Source organism: Vipera ursinii, assembly GCF_947247035.1.
Source record: "Vipera ursinii genome assembly, chromosome: 1".
NCBI classification, from domain to species: domain Eukaryota; kingdom Metazoa; phylum Chordata; class Lepidosauria; order Squamata; family Viperidae; genus Vipera; species Vipera ursinii.
In genome coordinates, this window is record NC_139512.1 from 286,848,708 (window position 1) to 286,871,553 (window position 22,846).

Genomic DNA, 22,846 nt, shown 5'->3' on the forward strand with positions numbered 1-22,846 from the left:
CAGACATTTTTGGGAAAAAACATAGTGAATTGAAATTGGATTTTAATTTAGTTTTAAGTATTTAACTCAAGAGAAACTCAAATGGTTAGTCTCTACTTTTGTTAAGAATTACTTGGAGAACTGTTAGAAATTGCTCTCTTGCTCTCTAGTGAATTAATTTTATTTTAATTTAAAATTAAGTTATATTTTAATCAGTGCCAACAGTGAGAAACTGTTGTTGCTAACACATTTTATGAAGGCTCGCGATGCTGAGGCCAAAAGGTGCTGCTCTCAGTGATCGTGCTGACCTTGTGGAATAGCTTCCTTGTTGACATCAGGCTAGCCCCAAAAACTTTTAAAGATGGTGTTGTTTTGAGAAGCCTTTCCCTGATGTTATCACATCACCTTTAACTTCTCTTTTTTATTATTTGTATTTTTAGGTGTGAGTGTTTATGCTGTTTTTATGGGATTTTGTACAGTGAATATTTTATCAGTTTTACATTTTCTGTAAGAGTTATTTGATTGCAGGACAGAAATGTGATTCTTACTTAATACTTATTTACTGATGAATACTTAGTTACTCTATCATTTTGCTATGCTCATTGCTAGCACCTTCAAAGGAGTACTATGTATTTAGAATAATTAAGATTCTAAAAACATTAAGAAAAAGTTATACGAAAAGAATTCTTGATCTGTGTCTGCCTTATCTGAAGTAAGTAGCAAATAAGTTAAAACTGCTATACGGAATTTTCCTGGAGAATCATAAACAGCTCCCATGAATCAGCTCTATATTCTATGAACAGTTAATTGCAAAGTTGACATGAGAAATCCAGATTAAAGCATCCCTGACAGATGAAAGACACCACAGCTTTAGTAACCAAGGGATTTGTAAAGGCATGATTTTTCATATGCCATAGCTTACTATTTCTGTTACTTCTTTTTTGCTATCTCATGCTGCAGAAAAACCATAGTATATTCTTATTATTTCCAGCTGGTTAGTTTAAGGGAAATAAATGTACAGTCAACAGTGGTCCTATTTGTTGGATTCACTGATGTTACCTGCATTCTGTTCAACAAGGTCCAAAGACACAGCCTCAGCTAACTGAAGTTAAGCATATGATAATCCTCTACCATTGTTTGTACTAAAAGCATATTAAAATAGTCTGTTGTAAAAAAACATATGTTAAAGTACAAAATTTGCATGTTGAACTTTCATAGTTAAACCACAGTTCCTTGGCACTAGAGTCTTTGAAGGTTATGACTTAGAGAAGTTGGTGGACTACATTGACTGGAAACCATTTTTTGATGTCTGGCAGCTTAGAGGCAGATATCCCAACCGGGGATTTCCTAAAATCTTCAATGATAAAGTAGTGGGTAAGCACAATAGCATTTTCTCTAGTGGAGGATCTAAAAACTAGTTTTTTTTATTTAAAATGCCTGCAGTTGTGTAAACATGTAAAGGAATTAGTGATACAGATGAGATGCAAATAGATTTATTATCCATAAAACAATTATGTAACCAGTAACTTCATGTTGTCTTTATCTTGGCATACAGTGAACACAACTAATTCCATCAATCCAATTTTAGTTTTTTAAAGGCTTGTGATTAGCAATTTATTAAATCATTTTCTTCTGCCATGGCAAGATATTATTTTGGGCCACTTGTAATCAGTGTGTGGATAGAAATTTACAAGATGTTATATCTTCCTAATTTAATAAGAGAAAATTGTATGTTTAGATACTATCCCTAGGAAATGTACAAACATTCATATACTCTTTCTGAAATATTTATTTTCATCCAAATGCCTGTTGATAGCAATGCAGTCATTGAACAGATGTGATAAGGAAAGCAAAATCAGTGATTTTAAAATTGAAGTTAAAGAAAAATTCAAACTTTTGATTACTTTCTTTAAAAATTCTGTGAGTTTATTTTAAGTTTTGATGACAGGGTTGACATATGGTAAAGCATAATATGATTTATTTAGGTTTAGTTTGTATTGTGTGTGAACCCAACCATTGAAGTTTATTCAAAATGATTTATCCAGCCATTCTTAACATTTTTTTTCTCCTTTTTTAGGAGAAGAGGCAAGAAAAATATACAACGAAGCTCAAAACCTGCTGAAAAGTTTGGTTACAGAAAATAAGCTTAAAGCCAAAGGTCTGATTGGATTTTGGCCAGCTCGAAGCATTAAAGATGACATTTACTTATATGATACAGAAGAGAAACTACAAAATTTGGAACCAATAGCTAAGTTCTGTGGCTTACGACAACAGGTGTGGCTTGATGACATTCTACTCAAATGAAATGTTACTTAATTCAGATTGTGAGCTTGAACTAATCTTAAAGCATTTCCTAATTATGATTTGTGATTATGTAGAGCAAGCAAGTTGGGATCCACAGATGTTTGGTTAGAAAATTCCTAAATCCCAGCCTCCAGAATGGTTTGTTAAGAATTATAAGATAGGGGAATTATTTGGAGAGGATAGATTGGTTGCTTCTGAGAGTCACAGATTATACACTCATTTTGTATTGTTTTATTTAAACCATGCCTGTCTGACTGACTGGGGTTTTTTTTTGCATCTCTGAGATGTGAAAAAGTCTGAAAAGGATGTGCAGAGTTACTCTTAAAAAAACAAGAGTTTGCACGGAAAAACAGGATTGTGAGAGTAATGAATTGTGTACAGCAACCACACAGATACACTGAGTTGTGTAAAGAGTTTACTTATAGGATAAAGTAATAGCACAGTCCAAGAAACAGTCCAGGTCATACAGAGATACTTAAAGTACAGCCAATAGCAACAGTCCAAGGATTATCCACTACAGAGTCGTCTTACCAGGCAGTAAGTCAAAACACATTAATCACAGTTCTTCAGGTTCTGCATACAGTAGCAAAACAAACCACAAACCACGACAAACTAATCAATAGCAGAGAGACATGAATTGTAACAGAGAGAAGCCGTGTCTCTAGCTCCCTCTTATGGCCATTAGGGACATTGCTAACCAATCAGCAGAAAGTATAGCGCAGTGCATTCACTATTAAAGGTATACATTACAGCTTTAACTGCAATCATACAGTCTTGGTTTATATATTGCCAACCCAACCAGTTAGGCAATAGACATAGTCCTAACAACGTCACTTTTAATTGTTTTACCAACTTGAAAGCTTTGTTTTTAATTTGAAAACATGTAAAAAACACCTTTGCAGCTAGAGAACCTGCAAATATAACGAGTTATGCAGCCATTGTATCTTATCTCCATAAGTCTATACAGTATCATTTATCTGCTAGATTGTCATCATATTAAGCCTGTTCCTTTGAGATATAGTAATGCAACCTCTCCTACCTTGTCTTTAAAATCAGTTAAAAATGGAAGTTATATAAGAAGCTAAAGAAAAGATGACTGCATTTATGTAATAAACCTTCACAGTATGTGTGTATATGTGTGTAATGTGGAGATAATTGTCTTAAAAAGTTAGCAAAATGATAATGTATTCTGTAAGCTTATGAAGATGTATAACAGTACATTAAAACAAAAACATTTCACAAAAAGTGAACTGTAGTACTTGGATTTTGGGTCATTGGAAATGCTGTGTAGAAAAGTTGGGAAGTGAATCTTTCTGTGGATTCTAAATATATATTTACATTTTTGAAAGATAATCTCCAACACATCCAATAAGGTGATGCCATCATCTTTCTGAGTAATTGGTTCTTGTATTGAATTGTTCTTACTGCAAGGATATTTTTTTAAAGTTCTGACAGGATCTGCCTTCCTATAACACAATTTCTGGAGGCAAGCTGTTCCACTGGTTAATTGTCCTCACTGTCAGGAAGTTTCTCCTTAATTCCAGGTTGCTTCTCTCTTTGATCAGTTTCCAACCATTGTTTTTTGTCCTACCCTCTGGTGCTTTGGTGAATAACATGGTGGCAGTCCCTCAAATACTGGAATACATGTCTCCCCTATTTCTTCTTGTCTTTAGACTAGCCAAACCCAAGTCCTGTAGCCGTTCTTCATATGTTTTAGTCTCCAGGCCTTTAATCATTTTAGTTGCTCTTCTGATTTTTTTCCAAACTCTCAACATCTTTTTTGTGATATGGTGACCAAAATTGGCTGCAGTATTCCAGGTGTGGTCTTACTAGGGTTTTATAAAGCGGTACTAATAGTGCGTGATCTTGATTCTATGCCTCTGTTTATATAACCCAGGATTGTATTAGCTTTTTTGGCTGCTGCTGCACATTGCTGGCTCATAGTCCAGTGATCCTTCACTAGGATTCCAAGGTCCCTCTCACAGTTACTGTTTTTAAGCCAGATCTAGCCCAATCTGTACTTGTACCTTTGGTTTCTCCTGCCTAAATGTAAAACTTTGCTTTTCTCCACACTGAAATTCATTTTGTTGGACAGGGCCCATTGCTCAAGTTTGTCAAGATCTTTTTGGATCCTGAGATTGTCTTGTGGCTTGTTGGCTACCCTTGCTGGTTTGGTGTCATCTGCAAATCTGATGAGTTCCCCTTCAATTCCCTCATCTAAGTCATTGATGAAGATATTGAAGAGTACTGGGCCTAAAACGGAACCTTGTGGTACCCCACTACTTACCTCTCTCCATGTGGATGAAGTGCCATTGAGGACTACTTGTACGGTTTGCCAGTACAGATCCATCTGGTGGTGATGTTGCCTATACCATCTTTTTCTAGCTGTTTGTAATCTCTCACTATTGTACTCAAGTTCTTAGTTGTGTCATCCGTCGCAATGTGGAGGAGAAGGAAAGGATAGTAATCTGTAAGCTTGATTTTTGCTCCAGGGAGACCCTAACCCTAATCATCTACCTGGCTTATTGGCATTTTCAAAAAAAGTTTTGTTTTGCTCTTTTAATTTGTTGGGCCATTTCTTCAGCTTCTGTTAAATTTAATTTGGGTTTTATTATCTCCATTTGTTTTTTAAGCATCTTCTTTTGTCAGTCTCTTTGTAGTTCTAATTCTAATTTTGTCAATTCCTCCTTTAGCTTCATTTGTTCTTGGTTTTTTTCCTTGTTTTTTTTTCATCATGTGAATTATGGCTAATCCTCTAAAATACGCTTTGGCTGTGTCCCAAATGTGATGTATCTTCTTTCTTATTTTCTTTAAAGAAAAATTCCATTTCCTTTGGTACTTTTTGTATAAATTCTTTCTCTTTCAATAGAGATTGATTCAATGTCCATCTTAATTTTTTTCTTTGTTCCTCTCCATGTCATCTTTATCGGTTTGTGATCCACCCATACATTAGTTTCTATCTCAATCTCTTGTATGTTCATTCTTAGTTCAGCAGATATCCATATCATATCGATTCTAGACCATGATTTATGCCTGTTTGAGTAAAATGTACATTGAGATTTCTTTGGATTTTTGTCTCTCCACATATCCTGTATACAAATTTCTTCTGCCATTTTAAAAAAAGCCTTAGGTAAAACGTTCCTACCTTTCCCCCCTATTTTACTACTAAGCAAATATTTTGATATTCCATTTCCACTATTTTCTTATGTAATTTTTGATAAAATTCTTCTTGTTTGTTATTCGGTGCGTAAATTGCTACCATCAATGTCTGTTTTTGGTTAATATCATTTCCACCATTAGTATTCTTCCTTCTTCATCTGCATAAATTTGTTTGGGGTTCATTGTTTCTTTAATATATAAAGCTACTCCTCTTTTCTTTTGTTGTGCTGATGAAAAGTTTCCCAATTTTTGGACTTTTCAGAAATTTATAATGTTGTCTTTTACTATGTGTTTCTTGAAGACAAACTATAACCAGTTTTAGTTTTTGTAGCTGTGTGAAGATTTTTTTCTTTTTAAAAGGGAGTTCAATACATTTATATTCATTAAGAGAATCCCATTATCCTTCTCCATCTTCTTCAATTATGTTTAGGTATTATTCCTCTAGTTCTTAAGTCTCTGTTCTTTTCCCTTTGCCCCTTCTTCTTGATTTATGTTTTCTGTGTCTTCTTCTTCCCTTAGTTTGGCCGCCCCTTCTATTGCTGTCTCTTCTTGTTTTCTAGATTCCCATTCTGGTTGAAATTCCAAGCTTCCTTCTTCAAAAAAAGCTCTATGTCTCTCATAAAATTCCATTGCTTTAAAGACAGAATCCAATCTATATCTTTTGGAGTCCCAATTGAATATTATCCCCTCCAGCAGCAGCCATCTAAAATTTACTCCTTTTTAAATTAATTTTTTGGTCAAGAATTGAATAGTCTCTTTGTGAGTCCCTTATCCTCCTAGGAATCTGCTTCAAGACTACAATTTCTTTTTCCTTGTATTACAATGGGTCATCTCTGACTCCTTTTAATCTCTTCTCTCTTACTGATTTTTTTACAAATCTAATTTGTACCTCTGTAGGGATTTTGTTTCTTCTTGCATAACTTGAATTGACTCTAAATGTTTGATCAATCTCTCCTTCCATTTCCTGATTTCCAATTTCCAATGCTCCAGCCAGCAGTTCTATCATCAAGTCAGTAAGATCTTCGTCTTCCATTATGTTCTGAAATCTTAAAAAATGAGATGCCTTTTCCATTTCCAAAGCCACTATTGAGTTCAGTTCTTTATCTGCCTACATCAATTTTTGATTTTCATGTTTTATTTCTTACAGCTTATGATGTTTCTACTGATTTATGTTCTACTTTCTGAATCCTTTGCTCATTCTTTGTAATCTTGTATTGAAAGTTTTCTAATTGGGATTTCAGGTCATAAATTCATGATTTCTTTGTGTGAGGTAATAGCCTCCTGGATTAGTTGTAATGTGGTTTGCATTTCCTTCTGGAAGCTGTTGGCTTTTTCTTGCTATAACATTGCATCAATTGATCTGTGATATACAGGACTGGGGGTAGTAGAAGATGGCGCTGAGGATGTTTTTTTTGCTAATTTTAGCTAGATCAGGAACACTCATTTTTATTCCCACCCTCCAGACCTTCTCAGTTCTAATATATTCCCCAGTTATCAATCTTATACAAAACCTTCAATCTTACAGTCAATATTACAATATGGCCTTTAAATTTGTTTCAAAAAAATATTGTAGTCTTTTATCTGTGGCCTCTTATATTGCAATAGGCTCCCCCAAACTGGGGAAGAAAGGAGGAAAGAGAGTTTGTAGTCCAGTTCTGTCTTTCAATCTCAACTCCAAATAATTATCCAAAAATCCAGTGTTATCCATCAGCTCCAATTTGTAATCCAAAAACTCCTGTTGTGTAAAGTTAATAGTCTACAAGACCTCCCCCAAAGGGATTTGCCAAGAGTCAGATTTCTTCTGTCTCTAGATAGTTCTTGAAAACAAAGATCTATAATCCAACAGGTTCCCCATAAAAAAGGGGGGGGAGAGAGAAAAAATTATAATCCACTTTTGTCTTTCAGCACCAACTCCAAGCAGTTATCCAATAAACCAAAATCATCAGTCAGCCAAGATTTATAATTCTCAAGGCCCTACTATTCTGAGTGAATAATCCATAGGGCGTCTCCCAAAGAGAATAACCAAATGTCAATTTTTTTTCTGTCTCTGAATAGTTCTTGATATTGCAGCTCAAGCGATGTTTATAATTCAGGAAAGCCAGCTGGCTTCAGAGTAGTTTATATTTATAATACATCCTGAAGAAAAACAGCCTAAATTATTCCTCTTCAGTCTGCAAGGCTGAGAAGTTGAGGCACATCAAAGAGCCTAGCTTGCTATTTCTGTCTGGGCTTCAAGCCAAGGTCATTCTTTCCAAACACAGTACAAATTTTAAAAAAGTCTTAGTGCTGTTCCTCTTTTCCACCACTAGATGTCATTAAAAGTCTATCTTTCAACCAGGACTTATTTCTCAAGAGTTCAGTCTGATATTTTTCAAAGCAAATAAAGTTTCCAAGATATTGAGTCTTCCAAACTTTTCAATGTTTCCAATTTGATTTTATAATCTATTTTTCTCCCCAAAGATGTTAAACCGCCACCGTTCTTCTAGGGGAGGGGCACCAAGAAACATCCCCCCCTTGCTTCTGGGAGGTTTGCTTTTTCGGATTCTTTTCTCCAAGGAATTTTTTTAAAAATAATAGAGCAGAAAAAATACTCTCACCCAGTTCTAAATACATTGCTTAACTTTTGCTAGTTGGTGCTTTTTTCCCCAGCTGTCAGTAGCTTCCAACTGGCTGCCGAACTGCAGCCAGTCTTTCACCTGCTGATTCAGAGGGATTCCTCAGATCAAACAGATTGACTGCCATCTCTCTGTGATCTACGAGGGTCCCCTCCTTTTCGGGCCCCCAGGATGATGAAATCGAACATGGGAGGCAGAGCCCTGCTCCCCTGCGTCCATCTTGCTATAACACGAAACCAGAAGTCTAACCCATTGAATTTTCTGTACTTGACATTGTATTTGCCATGCAGATATGCCACTGACAAGTTTGGAATTAATGTGAATAAGCATGAAAGGAAAAACTTGTGATTATCAGGATGCTGCCATTCCTTTTCCCCCAGATGACTGCATGTTACTGTAGATTGGGAGAATCACTATGTATCTTGTCCTGTATTATAGTTAGGTGTTTTATATTTAACATTTTGCTCAATTTATCATTGTAGGTTGAAAAAGACTCTGGTTCCAGAGATCCCTATTATTGCCTGTCTGATTTTATAGCCCCCCTGGAGTCTGGTGTTTCTGACTATTTGGGGCTCTTTGCTGTGGCATGCTTTGGAGTAGATGAGCTATGTAAAGAATATGAAAAACAGTCAGATGACTACAGTATTATTATGGTGAAAGCACTAGCAGATCGGTTAGCAGAGGTAATATATTGTAGTTTTGTTTTTTACATGATTCTACTTATTTTTATTCATGTATTGGAAGGGAAGGGAACAGAGGAGGAAGGAAGGAAGGAAGGAAGGAAGGAAGGAAGGAAGGAAGGAAGGACGGACAGACAGATGGACCTTTGGAAGTAAATTTATTGTGATATTGGATAACTTACGTAGTGTTTTATCCAATGATGTCATTTATGATAGAGGTCTTATTGATTCTTTGGAAGCCTCTATCAGCAAATGAAAGAATGAATCAATGTTTATTGTTTATCCTCTCCTGTACCCACAAAATCTGCTTCACAGGGGAAGGGAATTCTGTAAAACATCATAAGCAGGAAGCATGGGAGTCTGAAACATTTTGCTTTTATGCGTGCAAGTGTGGGAAATCAATGGATCAATTAAAATGGCCTGCTTCTAGTACAGCAGCGTACAGTATCTACAGCAAGTACAGGGATATCTTTAAAAATGAGCCATGAAGTATTAAGGTAACAGCTACAGGTAATGGTAAATTGAGAGCCTATTTGGTTTAGTAGATAAGATGCTGGACTAGAAGAGGGACACCTGAGTTCCACTACTGTTTTAGGCCTACCAGCCCCTGAGAAGTTCTCTCAGTACCAGGAAGAAGACAGTGATAAACAATCTCTACAAAAAATACCAAGAAAATTGCATAGATTTCTCTGAGTAGTCACCAGGAGTCCATGTAGATACCAGGAGTTAAGACTAAGTTGAAGGCAAGCACATAATGCATTTATACAAAAATAAATTAGGCACTTGGACAAAGCAACACTAACATTAGAGCTTGCTTCTGCTTATTTCTCAGGCATTTGCAGAAGAACTTCATGAACGAGTTCGGAAAGAATTCTGGGCTTATTGTAAAAACGAAGAGTTGGAATTTTCAGATCTGCGTAAGATAAGATATGATGGCATACGCCCAGCACCTGGTTATCCATGTCAACCTGACCACACTGAAAAAATCACTATGTGGAGACTTGCCGATATTGAGGAAGCTACAGGTATCTTTCAAAGTTTGGCTAGGAAATTCTATCTTAAAATAGGTGAGGAGAGAAATTATAAATGCTTTATTTTATTATCATTCTTTGATGATTGAGATGTTTATAAAGATGAGGGGATGCCTATTCACCTCCTCTTCAGACTTCCTAAATGAGTTGTGCAGGTGGAAGAGCATATGGCCTGGATTCTATGCATGTTCCCCGTCCTCTGTTGACTATTAAATCATCATCTGTTTTTAGTGTATGCTTGAAGAAAGCTTCTTTTTAATAAATTCACAAAATCACAGTATTGATAATTTGCTAAATGACTGCACAGCTGATAAAATGATAATAGGTGATTTGCACTGGATTTTGACAGGAAATTGAGCTTCCAAAGAGTTTTTCTCAGAAATTGGCAATTTTTAAAATCAAAATAGAATCTATCTTTCAAAAAAGCCAACAAAATCCTTTCCTTTGATTCTTACAGATATTAAGTTAACTGAATCCCTGGCAATGTTCCCTGCCTCAGCAGTATCTGGTCTCTACTTTTCCAATCCAGCTTCTAGATATTTTGCTGTTGGGAAAATACTGAAAGATCAGGTAAGGCATTTTTGCCATTACAGAAATTGCATTAAAAAGAAGAGAACTGGAAATGGGAATCAGATATAGAAATATACTACTTTTGCTACCATCTCCTTTACACTAATCAATATGGTATTCCAGCTCTATAGAAAGTATTTTGTGTGTATTAACAGTACCAATAATTCTTGTTAAATATTATAAACTGAGCAAATGGGGGACAAGGTTTAGAAACCTGTACTTAACACCATATTATATTGCAAAACTGGAAACTGGTTATCAATGATATTAACAAAGTTACTAATGTATTATATGGGTCTAGAATTTATGAAATCCTAATCTTGAGTTATCTTAGATCTAGTATTAATATTGCTTGTCATGTCAAACATAATCAAAAGTTTTTTAAAAAATAGTTTACCTGAAGATTTAAACACAGCTCGTCTGTGACTAAGAATTATTGAATTATTTATCAAACTTGTATGCCACCTATCTTGAATTTTAGAGTGTCTTTGCTATTACATCAAGCTTAGATATATAAAAGGAGTGTGAGTAACTAAATAAGACTAAATAAGTAAGTGTGATTAACCAAATAAGTTATATTTTACTTTATAAAAAATATTCATGAAATGTGCCAAAGTGAAAAAACAGTAAACAGTGGAAACCAAAAATCCAAATGTATTGTAAAAAAAAGTCCACATTGATCAAGTACTCAACTATTACCATAACAATCCAATAGCACAGAAAATAAGCTGTGTAAGAACTCTCAGTGAGAACACACAATGAAACCTCTTTAATTTCACAAAAACACTAACAAATTCAAAAATGTCATTTGGGAAACTACTGTAGATATTACACCAAAAATGCAAGAGAATTCCTGGAGACATGGCACTCTGATGAATTGGTCATTAGCAGGCATGTTGGAATAGCTCCATCTACAAATGATTCAAGAAACGAAGCAAGCAAAAATAATGAAGAGGCAAACAGTCCTGAACACCCTGCTCTTCCATAAAAGAAGCAATATGTCACTCAAAAAAAAGGGAAAAACAATGTCCCAGTAAAAGCTGGTAGGACATGCTACCACATATAAACAGCAGCAAACAGCAGTCCCCCATGCAACAGTGATGTTGCCTAATTTGGTAATGACATGTTTGCAAAAGAGAAGCAAGCTCAGACAACACCAAGAGCCAGCCAGCCAGATTTCAGCTGAAGGTAGTACAGTTAGTTGTTTAAGGGGGAATAGTTTTCCCAACTGAGAGTGCACATTGAATGACTATATTTATGAAATAAATAAAAGCATAAATTGTCATTTTTTTTTAAAATCCCATTTATATCCCGCCCTTCTCCGAAGACTCAGGGCGGCTTACAATCTAAAGCACAAATCAATGTGCTTAGCAATAGCCTTCATTCTATGTATATGCCTGCTTATTAGGGCTTTCGCCCCCCCCCCCAAGCGGCATTGTTACAAAGTCAGCTTATTGCCCCCAACAATCTGGGTCCTCATTTTACCTACCTCAGAAGGATGGAAGGCTGAGTCAACCTTGAGCCTGGTGGGACTCGAACCTGCACTAATTGCAGGCAGCTGGTGTTACTTAAGGAGGCATTAGCCCACTGCTCCACCAAGGCTCTGAATTTGTTCACTTAGATTCTGTTTATATATTATAGAACCTCCAAGAAACTGTTGTAACATTAAATGCCAAAAATAACTCAAAAATCTGAAGGGGTGCTTTTTCACAGAATTGTAGAAGAATAGTTTTCGATTCAGAAAAAAATGAAATATAGTTTCCAGATATGATTAGTGTAAGATCTGAAAGTTAAAATGCTAATTAGTCATCCTCTTATTTATTCTATAGGTTGAAGATTATGCCTTAAGAAAAAATATGCCTGTGGCAGAAGTTGAAAAATGGCTTGGACCTATTCTTGGATATGATTCAGAGTAACTAAATAGGGTGATTGATTGTTTTGGTGATATCCATAACAGAAAACATTCATAAGCAGAATAGGGAGGAGATTTCTGTGTGTTGGGGGGCAGTATTGCTTCTCCATCCCCTACTGTCTAGCAGAGTCCACCAAACTTGTGGAACAAATGTGGGAGAAAATTGCCCTTCCTTGTTTTTCTGATTAATTTTAAATAAACAAGGAACAGCTGTTCTGTGGGTAATCCTTCAAATGATTGTTCAGTGTAGCTATCTGCCATGGGGGAAAAGAAATATCTAATTGTAAAATATTCTCTACACTACATCAAGCCTACAATAAGCTGTAAAACAAACCTAAAACAAAATTCTTAGATGTGAAGTGTATGTTTTGGCTACCCTGGAAATGTCCATTTACATGCATATGCATGTTACCATAAGCTATTTAAACTAAATATATTCTTTTCTTTTTAAAGATCATTCTAATTGTATTTGGGATTTTGATGCGTGTATATGAAATATCCTTTGCCTGGATGTCTAAAGTTCATCTTTTTTAATGGAATTGTTGTTGTTAGTTGTGAAGTCGTGTCCAACCCATCGCGACCCCATGGGATAGTTTCATAAATAAAAGGCAAAATAAAATATCAAATACATGAATATTTTATGAAAACTAATGCAAATATTATACAAAATCTGTAATTCACTACTGATACTGTAATCTGTAATTTTGCCTTCTGACAATATAGCCGATGGACAATGTTTTATAGCCTAAGCTCAGCAATTATTTGCACTGATATGTCCCTCTATTTGGGAGTCTTACTGGTATTTAATGTAATTGTATGTGTATTTAATAAGCTGTGCAGTGCTTTAGATTCTTTTGGAAGAGGTGCTTCATAATGACTTGGGCTATAAATGCAACACTTGTCTGAAATTCATAGCAGTCGCCTCTTTTCAGAAATATGGTCAGAAGAAAATGACCTAGTTGCTTTAGTGAAATGTTTATCAGTTGCCTTTGTGCTCCCATGTTTTCTGAAATTTTGTCAATTGAATCCCTCAAGCATTGCATGGCTTTAACATTTAATAACAAATTGGTTCAGAAATTAGAAGGAATGTGGGAGATTAATAAGTGCCTTGATTCTTATTACCTTCTTACTATACTGGCATATATATCTGAATAGTAGAGGAATATGGGCAAGAGGGCCAAAAAGTGTCATCTCCTAGCTTCAGGAGAGTATGGAATACATTCACATAAATAGTTCTAGATGTTACAGAGTTCATATTTGCATATAAACCTAAGAATACTCTTCAGAATTCTCCATTTAAGTTGGGGTAAGTGGAGTTCACAGGGTGCCCTCGTCATTCTTGTGTTCACGTTTTTTTTCTAAATAATTGCTTATTGCTTAATATAATTGATAATTCATAATAGCTCAATTATTTACTCTTGAAGCCCTGGAAAATCATGCTCTTTTTGGAACTTTTATAATCTCTATTTGTAATTATACTCACAGGTGGCTAAGCCTTCTGTTCTGTTACTACAGAAATGTGCTCTGTTATTACTGTGTTGTATTACATACCAAGAGCTGCCAAAACATTAGATTGCAAATCTTTAGATTTTTACATGAACAGTACCTTATGCCACTGCCATAAGGTCATTTTCTAGAAATCTTTTTTTTTTGTCATCAAATTGCCTTTTTGCAGGCCTCTATGATATGTGGATTCATCAGTACTACATTCATTCTGGTATCGATAGCTGGAGGATTTAAATTAGTACTGCTAATATTTTCACAATAGGTTTCATATATTTTATTTTCCCATTTTAATTTGAGGAGAATGTTTATTAATGATAAACTGCAATTCATTTGTGGACTTCGATAGAGGCTCTCTAGGACCTTGATAAAACTAAATTAGTTTTATATTTCTTCAGTCTTAATGAAAAAGAAATATTCATTCAGACAGAGAAAAGTCTCACATTCTATAGATCTCAAACGTGCACACACAAATATTCAGATCCAGCCCAACCACCAGGCAGTTGCAGAGGGAAAGCAAACTTCCAGTATTTGCTTTGTTGTGACTGGATTTTTACAGCCAGGCAAGCAAGCGCTTGTGGGATTTTCAGGCCCCAAAAGAACTTAGCTGCATCTAGGTGTGCTGAAACCAGCTGCGTTCGTTGATTTACACACAGGCGTTAACACATAGGCTGTACACAGTATATATATGATTTACACTACCATGTGCACTAGTTAGCACATAGACCTTACAGCTGTTCTCCAAGGTCTAAAAGGGCAGCCGATGGCAAAAGCACAACCCAGCTACTCCCACGTGAAGCCCCTGCGATGCTCTCAATAAAAACTATGCTGCAGCTGCCACCTGAGGGGGGAGGGTGGTCTCAAGGTTTATGAGTAGATGAAAATGGGAAGTTTTGAAAAGTCAAATAGCCCCCCCCCAACAAAAAGCCCTGATGAAATATCACAAATAGTTCCTATAACACTTTCTTCTTAAGTAGACACATACCCAAAATTTTGGGTAAACTGGATGAATCATCTGGAAGCCATGTATACTGAGTTTCTTCTTTAGATTGCCACCTGAAAGTAATGGAGGTCAGCCAGCGACCTGCATCCTTTCCCTGTGACATCCAGGTCACAACCTCCCACCATATCTTTCCTTCTCCTCCAATCCACTTAGCATTATCAATATTTATTCCTAATGCTCCATTCCCAAATGTGTCATGTGAATCCCGATTGGTGTTATGCAGGAGGAGTTTCTTGGTTTGCAAGGCAGTCCCTAGATTAGAGATCCTACCCACTGTTTATAATTGAAGGATTATTATTCACAGTTTTTATATCACATGTTTTGATATCTCTGTCAAATTATGATTAGCACATCAGACTTCTCACCAGATTAAATAGTATTAATATTCTTTATGCTCCACTGGGCTTGTGGAGGATTTATCAGTACCAAATTTCAAATAAAATCTCTTACTAAACTGTACTTTGGGATTCTTTTGTTAACTTCTTTGGCATTCTGCATACCTTATTAATATCAGCAAGTGTTCACTGTTTATTAGATACATAAGTTACTTTGATCTCTGGCAGTTGAATGAATGTCTTTATTATTTTGCTGTTTGTTTTGTTTCTGCAAAAAAAACTGACAGATGGGATAAGTGCCTAGGCAAACAAGTTGTCTGCTAGATGTTAAAATCAAATTCCTTAAGCTTGCCTCTTTGTATCTATCTGGCGTGGAGTAAAGAAGGCAGATTTTTTGCAGGAAGGCTAGCACTTTTTTCCAACACTTTTTTCTAGTTTTTCAAGGCTTGCAGAAAACATGACTTGTGGCACGAGACTGTCTCAGAGTGAGGAAAACCAAACATTTTTTGACTTGTTTTTAGATTTTTAAAGGGGAGATTGGCTCAGTAGTTAAAAATAGATGTGTTAAAATTGCAGAGACTTAATGCATCTATTTTTAACCTTCAAGTGCAAAAAAAAAAGTAATCCGTCTCTTTGATACCTACTTTTTAAATTTTGTTTGGGGTGCCAAAGAAAAATAAATGCTAGGGGCCTTGTATTGTTCTTTATAGCAAAACAAATCCCATTAAGTAAAGTGTATTTTTTAAAGGAAATAGGATCTATCTTTAAGTTAGAAGTACAGGAAAGCAGTGTTGTAAATAGGATGTCTGAGGCTTTCTTTCTAGCAATCTAAGTGTCAGGTACCAGTTAAGATGCTGAGTTTTCTTTGCTATCCTTGTTGCCTCTAGTTTTTAAAAAACCCTTTGTTTGTGTAATTGCAGAGCTTTATCCTTAGCTGTTTTTAATCACCAGTTTTTTTTCTTTCTGGCTGTGGTGGACCTCTTTCCTTAAGTAGTGGTTTTGTGAGGTTTATGTACCTGACTTTTATCCAACAATTCAAATTAAATTCTTCAACTATCTTCCCTAGTATTCCTGATTATCCCATTATTTGGCTACCACTGTAGGGGCTGCACTCTTGAGTGTTTTTGTGATCCCCCATTTTCACATATTAACAGTACATTTCTGAATACATTATGCCATTAAATTGGATTTGCGAGTGACTTGTTCAAATCTTTGTGATGACCTATCAAAAAAAAATGAAATGTGAATTCCATGTGAGTTTCATTGGAGATACACAAATACCGGTACATACACACTCTATTGCAATTTGAAAAGCTGTAGATAGAGTGGTGGATTTTTAAATGACTCAATTTAAACTCAATTAAAATCCTTTCTGTGACATGAAACTCACTGAATATCATAAAAAGAATTGCTGTCTCTCAGCCTAACCTTGCTGACAGACTAATCCGTGTATTCATGAAAGAGTGAAATGCATGGGATAAAATTATGTTTCAGCACAACCAAAATCAGGATTAAAAAATGCTATCCTTACCATTCTACTTTACAGTAATTGGTTCTTCTAACCCAAATTGAAGTTAGCTTGATTTGATGAATTTCCATCTGGCAAGGATTTTCATAATTGTAGAGCATTTAGAAGGCTTAATAAAAAAAGAAAGAAGAAATTCCCAGGGAGTTGACATGGTGGAAACTGTTCTTGGTTATCAGTGAAACATGAAACGTAACTCAATTGGTCCTTTTAAATCTGTAAATGCTGTAATGTGCAGAAGGGAAGAAAGAAAGAAAAAATCCTACTTTATTGGCTTTAATCACCAGTGAAAGTTAGCAATTTGCTACGGAAATCCAGTGATTCAATCCTAGGCAGTTCTGGGCATAACAAAATTGAGGCTAGGTGGATCATGGGGAGACTTATGGAGTCCCTAATTCAGAGTTTATTCTGTCAAACAACTAGAGATAGCATCCACAAATGCCAGCCACATATACATTTCTAAAAATAATAAGTATCTAATATTTTATCTAATTTTCTTCTACTAACTACTTTCACATTCTTTTATTGTTCAATTGTGTAAGACTTAACCATGTATAAATGTATATTTTAAAATTATTATCTAGCATAAAATGGCACCTGGTGTTATTTTTCTGTTAATGGCTTAGTACCGGTATATCCTCAAGTCTTTGAACGAAAAATTAATAAATAATATCACTAAAGCTTAGCACTGTTATTGATCTGCCTTGTAGTCTGATGAATGAAAGTATGTGACAAGTATTAAATATATATGGAGTTGGGTTCTTGGAGCACTGTTGGAACAGCAGAACTTTAAACTACTTTTAGTAGAAATGGAGTAAATTCTAAGGACAACTGATCAGCAATTAGAATTTTCCAATTTCTGCTTTGCATTTTTTGCATACTTTGTTAATACATGAATACACCTGTGTTCAAAGACCAGTTTTCCATAATCTCTTGCACTTTAAATGTATTGTGTGTACAACTCCTGGAAACTATACTCAGCATGTGTAGTTGGGTGATGGGAATTGTAGTTTCAACATGCTTCAACATATTCACATGGGATGGTATTATTTAAGTTTCTTTTACATATAAATGTCATTGATTATCCATATGGTAGATTTATCCTACAACAGAATTCTCTCTGGAATGAGTTCTAGAAAATTTAATCTAAAAAATGTACCTTGTTACACTAATTCTAAACACACACAAATATTTCAATATGCTGTTTTTGTCTGTGAAGTCAGAACATTAAAATTCTAGCTCCAGGCTAACTTGCATCTTATGTTCTCCTTTGCCTTGAAAAAGCCACTCAGCTTTGCAGTCTCTTTTCCCTAGATGTTTCTCCACTAGACTATCAAACATTGTCCATTGCTATTTAGTTCAGACCCCACTATTCTCCATCAATGTATGTCTTTTCCCTTAATAACTAGCAAAGTATAGTTTAGCTATGATTTATATACATTAAATGTGTCAAAGGGGATAGTGATTTAAAGTGAGAATGTCTTGAAATGTTTTAATGTTATGTAGTATGGTAGTAGTGCAATTATTTGAAGACTACTGACGTTCTACTTAGCAGTTTCTATTTGCCAAGTTATCACCGTATATATTTATGTGCAGTTAACTTGTCATACATTTCCTTTCATTATAGGTTTATCTGTTCATTGCTTTGCTCTATTGTACTGTGCTAGACATTTTAAAATGTTCCTCACCACAAGAACATGGGGGTCGGTAGACAATTTTAACTCAAATTTCTCTCTTGCAACCCACAAACTCAATCCGATTGTTCTTCTGGAGGATCTCTCACTTTCCCAAATCATACTGGAGAATACTTCAGAGGGAAAGAAAAATCAACAGATATCACCTGCCTTTTATCGAGAGTAATATTCCATTCTACTATTTGTAACTGGATGTTACATTGCTATGTTACGTTTTTATATTAAGGTGACCAGACAGCCTTACATTTTAAAACTCTCTAGAGGCTGAAACCATAGAGAAAATCAGATGTCAACACACATTAATAAGTACATAATTAGCTCCAATTAACACATCTACAGACTGTAACATACATTTCATGCACAAGCAGCATCTGTGAACGTGAAGCTAAAAATACATTTCTACTTTTCATACTCTTACCCTTGTTTAAAAGCTTGTATCCAAGTTATCTGTGTATGAAAGTAGTAAGAAAATGGTCGAGTGGAACGCTGATAACTATAGGGAATGACACATATATGGAAATCAGTGGCATCAGAAAGTCTGTTAACTGCATTCTGGATTTTAATGAAAATTGAAAAGGTGAGTTTCTACAGATGAATTTGTAAGAATTTTTACTATATGCATGAATCAAGATATGTGTTTCAGTAAAGCTTAATTATTTCACATTATACATCCCTTGTTTAACCCAAATGAGATATCCGTCCGATATAAGTGTAGCCAAATGCAGTAGAATGCGGCAGAAACCAAATTTCTGTGACGACGACGACTACATTATGCTGAATCCAGTGGCACCTGCACCCATAAGGGACTTACATGCAGAGCAAAAGCTACAAGAAAGTTAGCTAAGCCAAAGTGCGCTGATTAAAAATCACATTCTATACTTGTAATCTAAAGTTATGATTTGGAAAGACCACCAATACAGAGTAAATACAGAAGAGAATAATGAGTACACCTACTAAGACAACAATGAAAATCAGGTGTTTTTTTCTTGCTTGGAATAGTTATATATCAACTATAAGGACAAGCAAATACACTTTAGTTCTAAATACTGTGGAGAACACTTATTTCATGCTCTTGGCACCGATATTATGATTCACATTTAGAACTACAGGCAATCATTGATAATACAGAGCTCTGATTTTGGCAGTCCTGGCAGGAAATAGAAATGATACTTCATGATTATCACACTCCATAAATAATAAACATCAAAACAGTGTGAGGCTATGCTTCAAAGGAATAATAAAATGTAATCAGAATATTAACACTGACCCTTTTCAATGTCAAATCAATTAGAAAAAAGCTTTTAAACAATTTTGTCTATTATACATAATTAGTTGAGATGTCCATCCAGATAAAGGTAGGAGATAAGTTAGTACAGTGGTTAAGGCCCCAGACTAGAAAGCAAAACTGAGTTCAAGTTCCACCTTAGCCATGAAAGCCTGCTGGGTGGCCTTGGACCAGTCACTCTCAGCCCAACCCACCTCATAGAGTTGTTATTATGGGGGAGATAGGAGGAAGGAGGTGTGCTAAATATGTTTACTGCTTTGAGTTATTTATAGGGTTATAAAGGTGAGATATAAATAATTGCAGAAATATAAAATGCTGAAGAGCCCAGGGTGTGAAGGAATGTAGCTTCCATTTTGTCACTGATTTGTTTTTCCTTCTCCAAGTTTGATCAAATGCAAGTAAAGGAAAAGATATCCCCACCAACCCCAACTAGAAGTAACAGAGCAGGAGCTAATAATTTGGATGGCAATCTAGGACCAATTATGCTAATTAAGGAATAGCTTCTATTTCAAGTCATGGAACAAGATTTGGGCTATGGAAACTTTTCCAGGAATGTATGCTCTTGCATGAATCCTGAGGCCAGGGAAGCAACTAGTCCCTGAGCTGATAGTTAAGATCAGCATCTTCAGTGAACAATTGCTTATTCCTGCATTCCTAGTTCTCTGCTCAGAGAACTTTGTAATAGGGGTTGGATGTGCATAAAAAACCCCATATACTGAAACCATTTATTCAATCAATCCATTTACATAGCTGCCCATCTCACAGTAAAGTGACTGGTTTACAATAGAAGCAATAATGATGATCATCATCATGATCATCATTTTAGCCATTGTCTGTCTATTGTTGGATGAAGGCCTCTTTCACGTGTTTCCAACCAATACGGTCCTGAGCTTTCTTTTGCCAATTGGGCCCAAATAGTTGATGTCGTTGATCCATCTTGTTTTAGGTCTCTTTCGTGGATGCTTTTTATCAAATGGGATCCACTCTACATCTGCCTTGGTCTGCCTGCCATCAGTTTTTTCTTGCTATGTGACCAGCCCATTTCCATTTCAATTCTTTTGCTCTCTTGGATGATATTGTATATTTTAGTTTGTTGTCTAATCCTTGTGCGGGTCTTTCTAGCCTGTCTTGTAATGCCAAGCATGTATCTTTTGTTGGCTCTTTGCGCCACTCATAGCTTTTGTATTGATTGTGAGGTACTACTGTCCATGTTTCACTGGCATACGTTAGAGCAGGTAGCACACACTAATCAAAAATTTTTTCTCTTCAGGCATAGTGAGAAATTATTCTTGAAAATTATGCTCAGTTTGATGAATACCTGCCAATGACATTTAACACACTGTTCAATTTCCTTGATTGTATCACCTTCCATTGAAATCCATTGGCCAAGGTATATGTAGTGGTCTACTATGTCTAGTTCTTCTCCATATATAAAATTTTCTTTTCTTTGGTGAATTTATTAAACATAACCTGGCTCTTTTTTGATTTATTTTTAAGCCAAATGGTTCTGCTGCTTTGTACAGCTCTCATATGTGTCTTTGTAGCTCTTCTGGACCTTGTGAGAAGAGAACAACATCATCTGCAAATCTTAAGTGATTTAAATAGGCATTATTAATTTTTATTCCATATTTTGCCCAGTTTAGTTTGCGAAATACTTCTTCAAAGAAACAATCATGAAATCAAAATGTTAAACAACTAATTAAAAGATATCAACAGTATTATTAATAACAAGATAGTGGAGAAAATTATTAAAAACATGCAACCATCTCATGAAATTGCTATTTCCTTGAGATGCCCAGGCCTCTTTTAAAAGATTCTGAAAGGATGTCAAGGATGAGGTCAATCTCACCTTGGGATTATGCAATTTATTGCTCACACAATAAATGCTTTTTTTTTGTTTGGACTGGCACAACTAATTGAAAAAAAAGGTAGAATACCAAACAGATTTTACAGAATACTGTTAAAAGTAGTGGTAAAATTCATGCTCATTTAAAAAGTAAGACTTCTCTAAGTTCCAGTTGCTGTGTTTGCAACTTCCAAAATTATGAGCAGTAAGCAAAGTTAACCATTTAGAAGACAGCTTGTCTATTACAGCATTATAGCTTTGTCAACAAGTTGCTTGCCTAAAAGGTAAGACAGTACAAATGGAAGGAAGAATAAATAAGGAACTGTGTTAAGAGTGTTTGTGTCAGAAAGATATAGGAAAGTGTAACAAGACTATCAATTTGTACACATAGTCTCTGGATTACTGGGATTCCCAGTGATGGACTGGGAACTCCATCACTAAGCAATATGGCATAAAGTCACATGACTGCATACTTAATAATGGCCATTCTGGGAGTCCCAGTTGTCATTATACAAAAGATTACCTGAGGTGTTAAGCAAGGATCACATGACTGTGACTTCTAACTTTCTGTCAGTTTTCCCATAGGCTCTGCTTGCAGGAAGCTGGCAGGTAATGTTGGAATGCTGAGCATCTGAACTATGATCACATGACCACGAATACTGGGATGGATGGAGCTTCAAAGGCTTGTTGTTCCTCTCATTCAGTACCAATAATTACTGAACACGTGGTTGTAACTCAAAGATTACATGCAATTTCTTGCCCCAGGTAATAAGTAAAGAACATGAAATCGAATTTCAAAGTTATATAAAAAGCAGAATAAAAATTTGGGAATATGATAAAAGATCATCACTTCACAGTTGATGGGGTGCACAATTAGAAGAACTGAACAAGAGATGAAGTCAAATTCTGGAGAAAATATTTATGTAGTAGTTACTTTCTCTAGTAAAAGAAAATATCTTAATAAGCAAATTGGTGTTGACTCTTAGTAATCACACGCATATATTTTTTTCCAGGAGAATCTGTCCTCAGTTGTTCAGTTCTTCCAATAGTGCACCCATCACTGTTATGTGATGATATTTTATCATCTTCCCAAATTTTTATTCTGATTTTTACAACTGGATGCCTTTTTAAAAATTTCTATTAAGATTAATTTTATTATATATTTAAATATTAAATAAAATATTCAATATTATTTTAAAGTGTGTGTTCATACATCCTTTATATGCAGGTAGTCCTCGACTTACAACAGTTTATTTAATGACGATTCAAAGTTACAACAGCACTAAAAAAAGTGACTTAAGACCATTTTTCACACTTATGACTTGCAGCATCCCATGGTCATGTGATCAAAATTTGGACACTTAGGAACTGGCTCACATTTATAATAGTTACAGTATTGTGGGGT

At 35.4% G+C, this 22,846-nt stretch overlaps 1 protein-coding gene across 1 annotated transcript in view; it reads left to right on the forward strand.

Annotated features, from left to right (window-relative positions):
- Window positions 1-17,314, forward strand: part of MTR (5-methyltetrahydrofolate-homocysteine methyltransferase) — an 89,053-nt gene extending 71,739 nt beyond the window's left edge. The window contains exons 28-33 of the mRNA XM_083349907.1: window positions 1,198-1,353; window positions 2,057-2,253; window positions 8,540-8,740; window positions 9,570-9,762; window positions 10,226-10,338; window positions 12,168-17,314. Of these exons, the coding sequence (XP_083206033.1) occupies window positions 1,198-1,353; window positions 2,057-2,253; window positions 8,540-8,740; window positions 9,570-9,762; window positions 10,226-10,338; window positions 12,168-12,254 (947 nt within the window). The 3' untranslated portion in view covers window positions 12,255-17,314. The remainder of the gene's footprint in view (window positions 1-1,197; window positions 1,354-2,056; window positions 2,254-8,539; window positions 8,741-9,569; window positions 9,763-10,225; window positions 10,339-12,167) is intronic.
- Window positions 17,315-22,846: the final 5,532 nt, after the last annotated feature.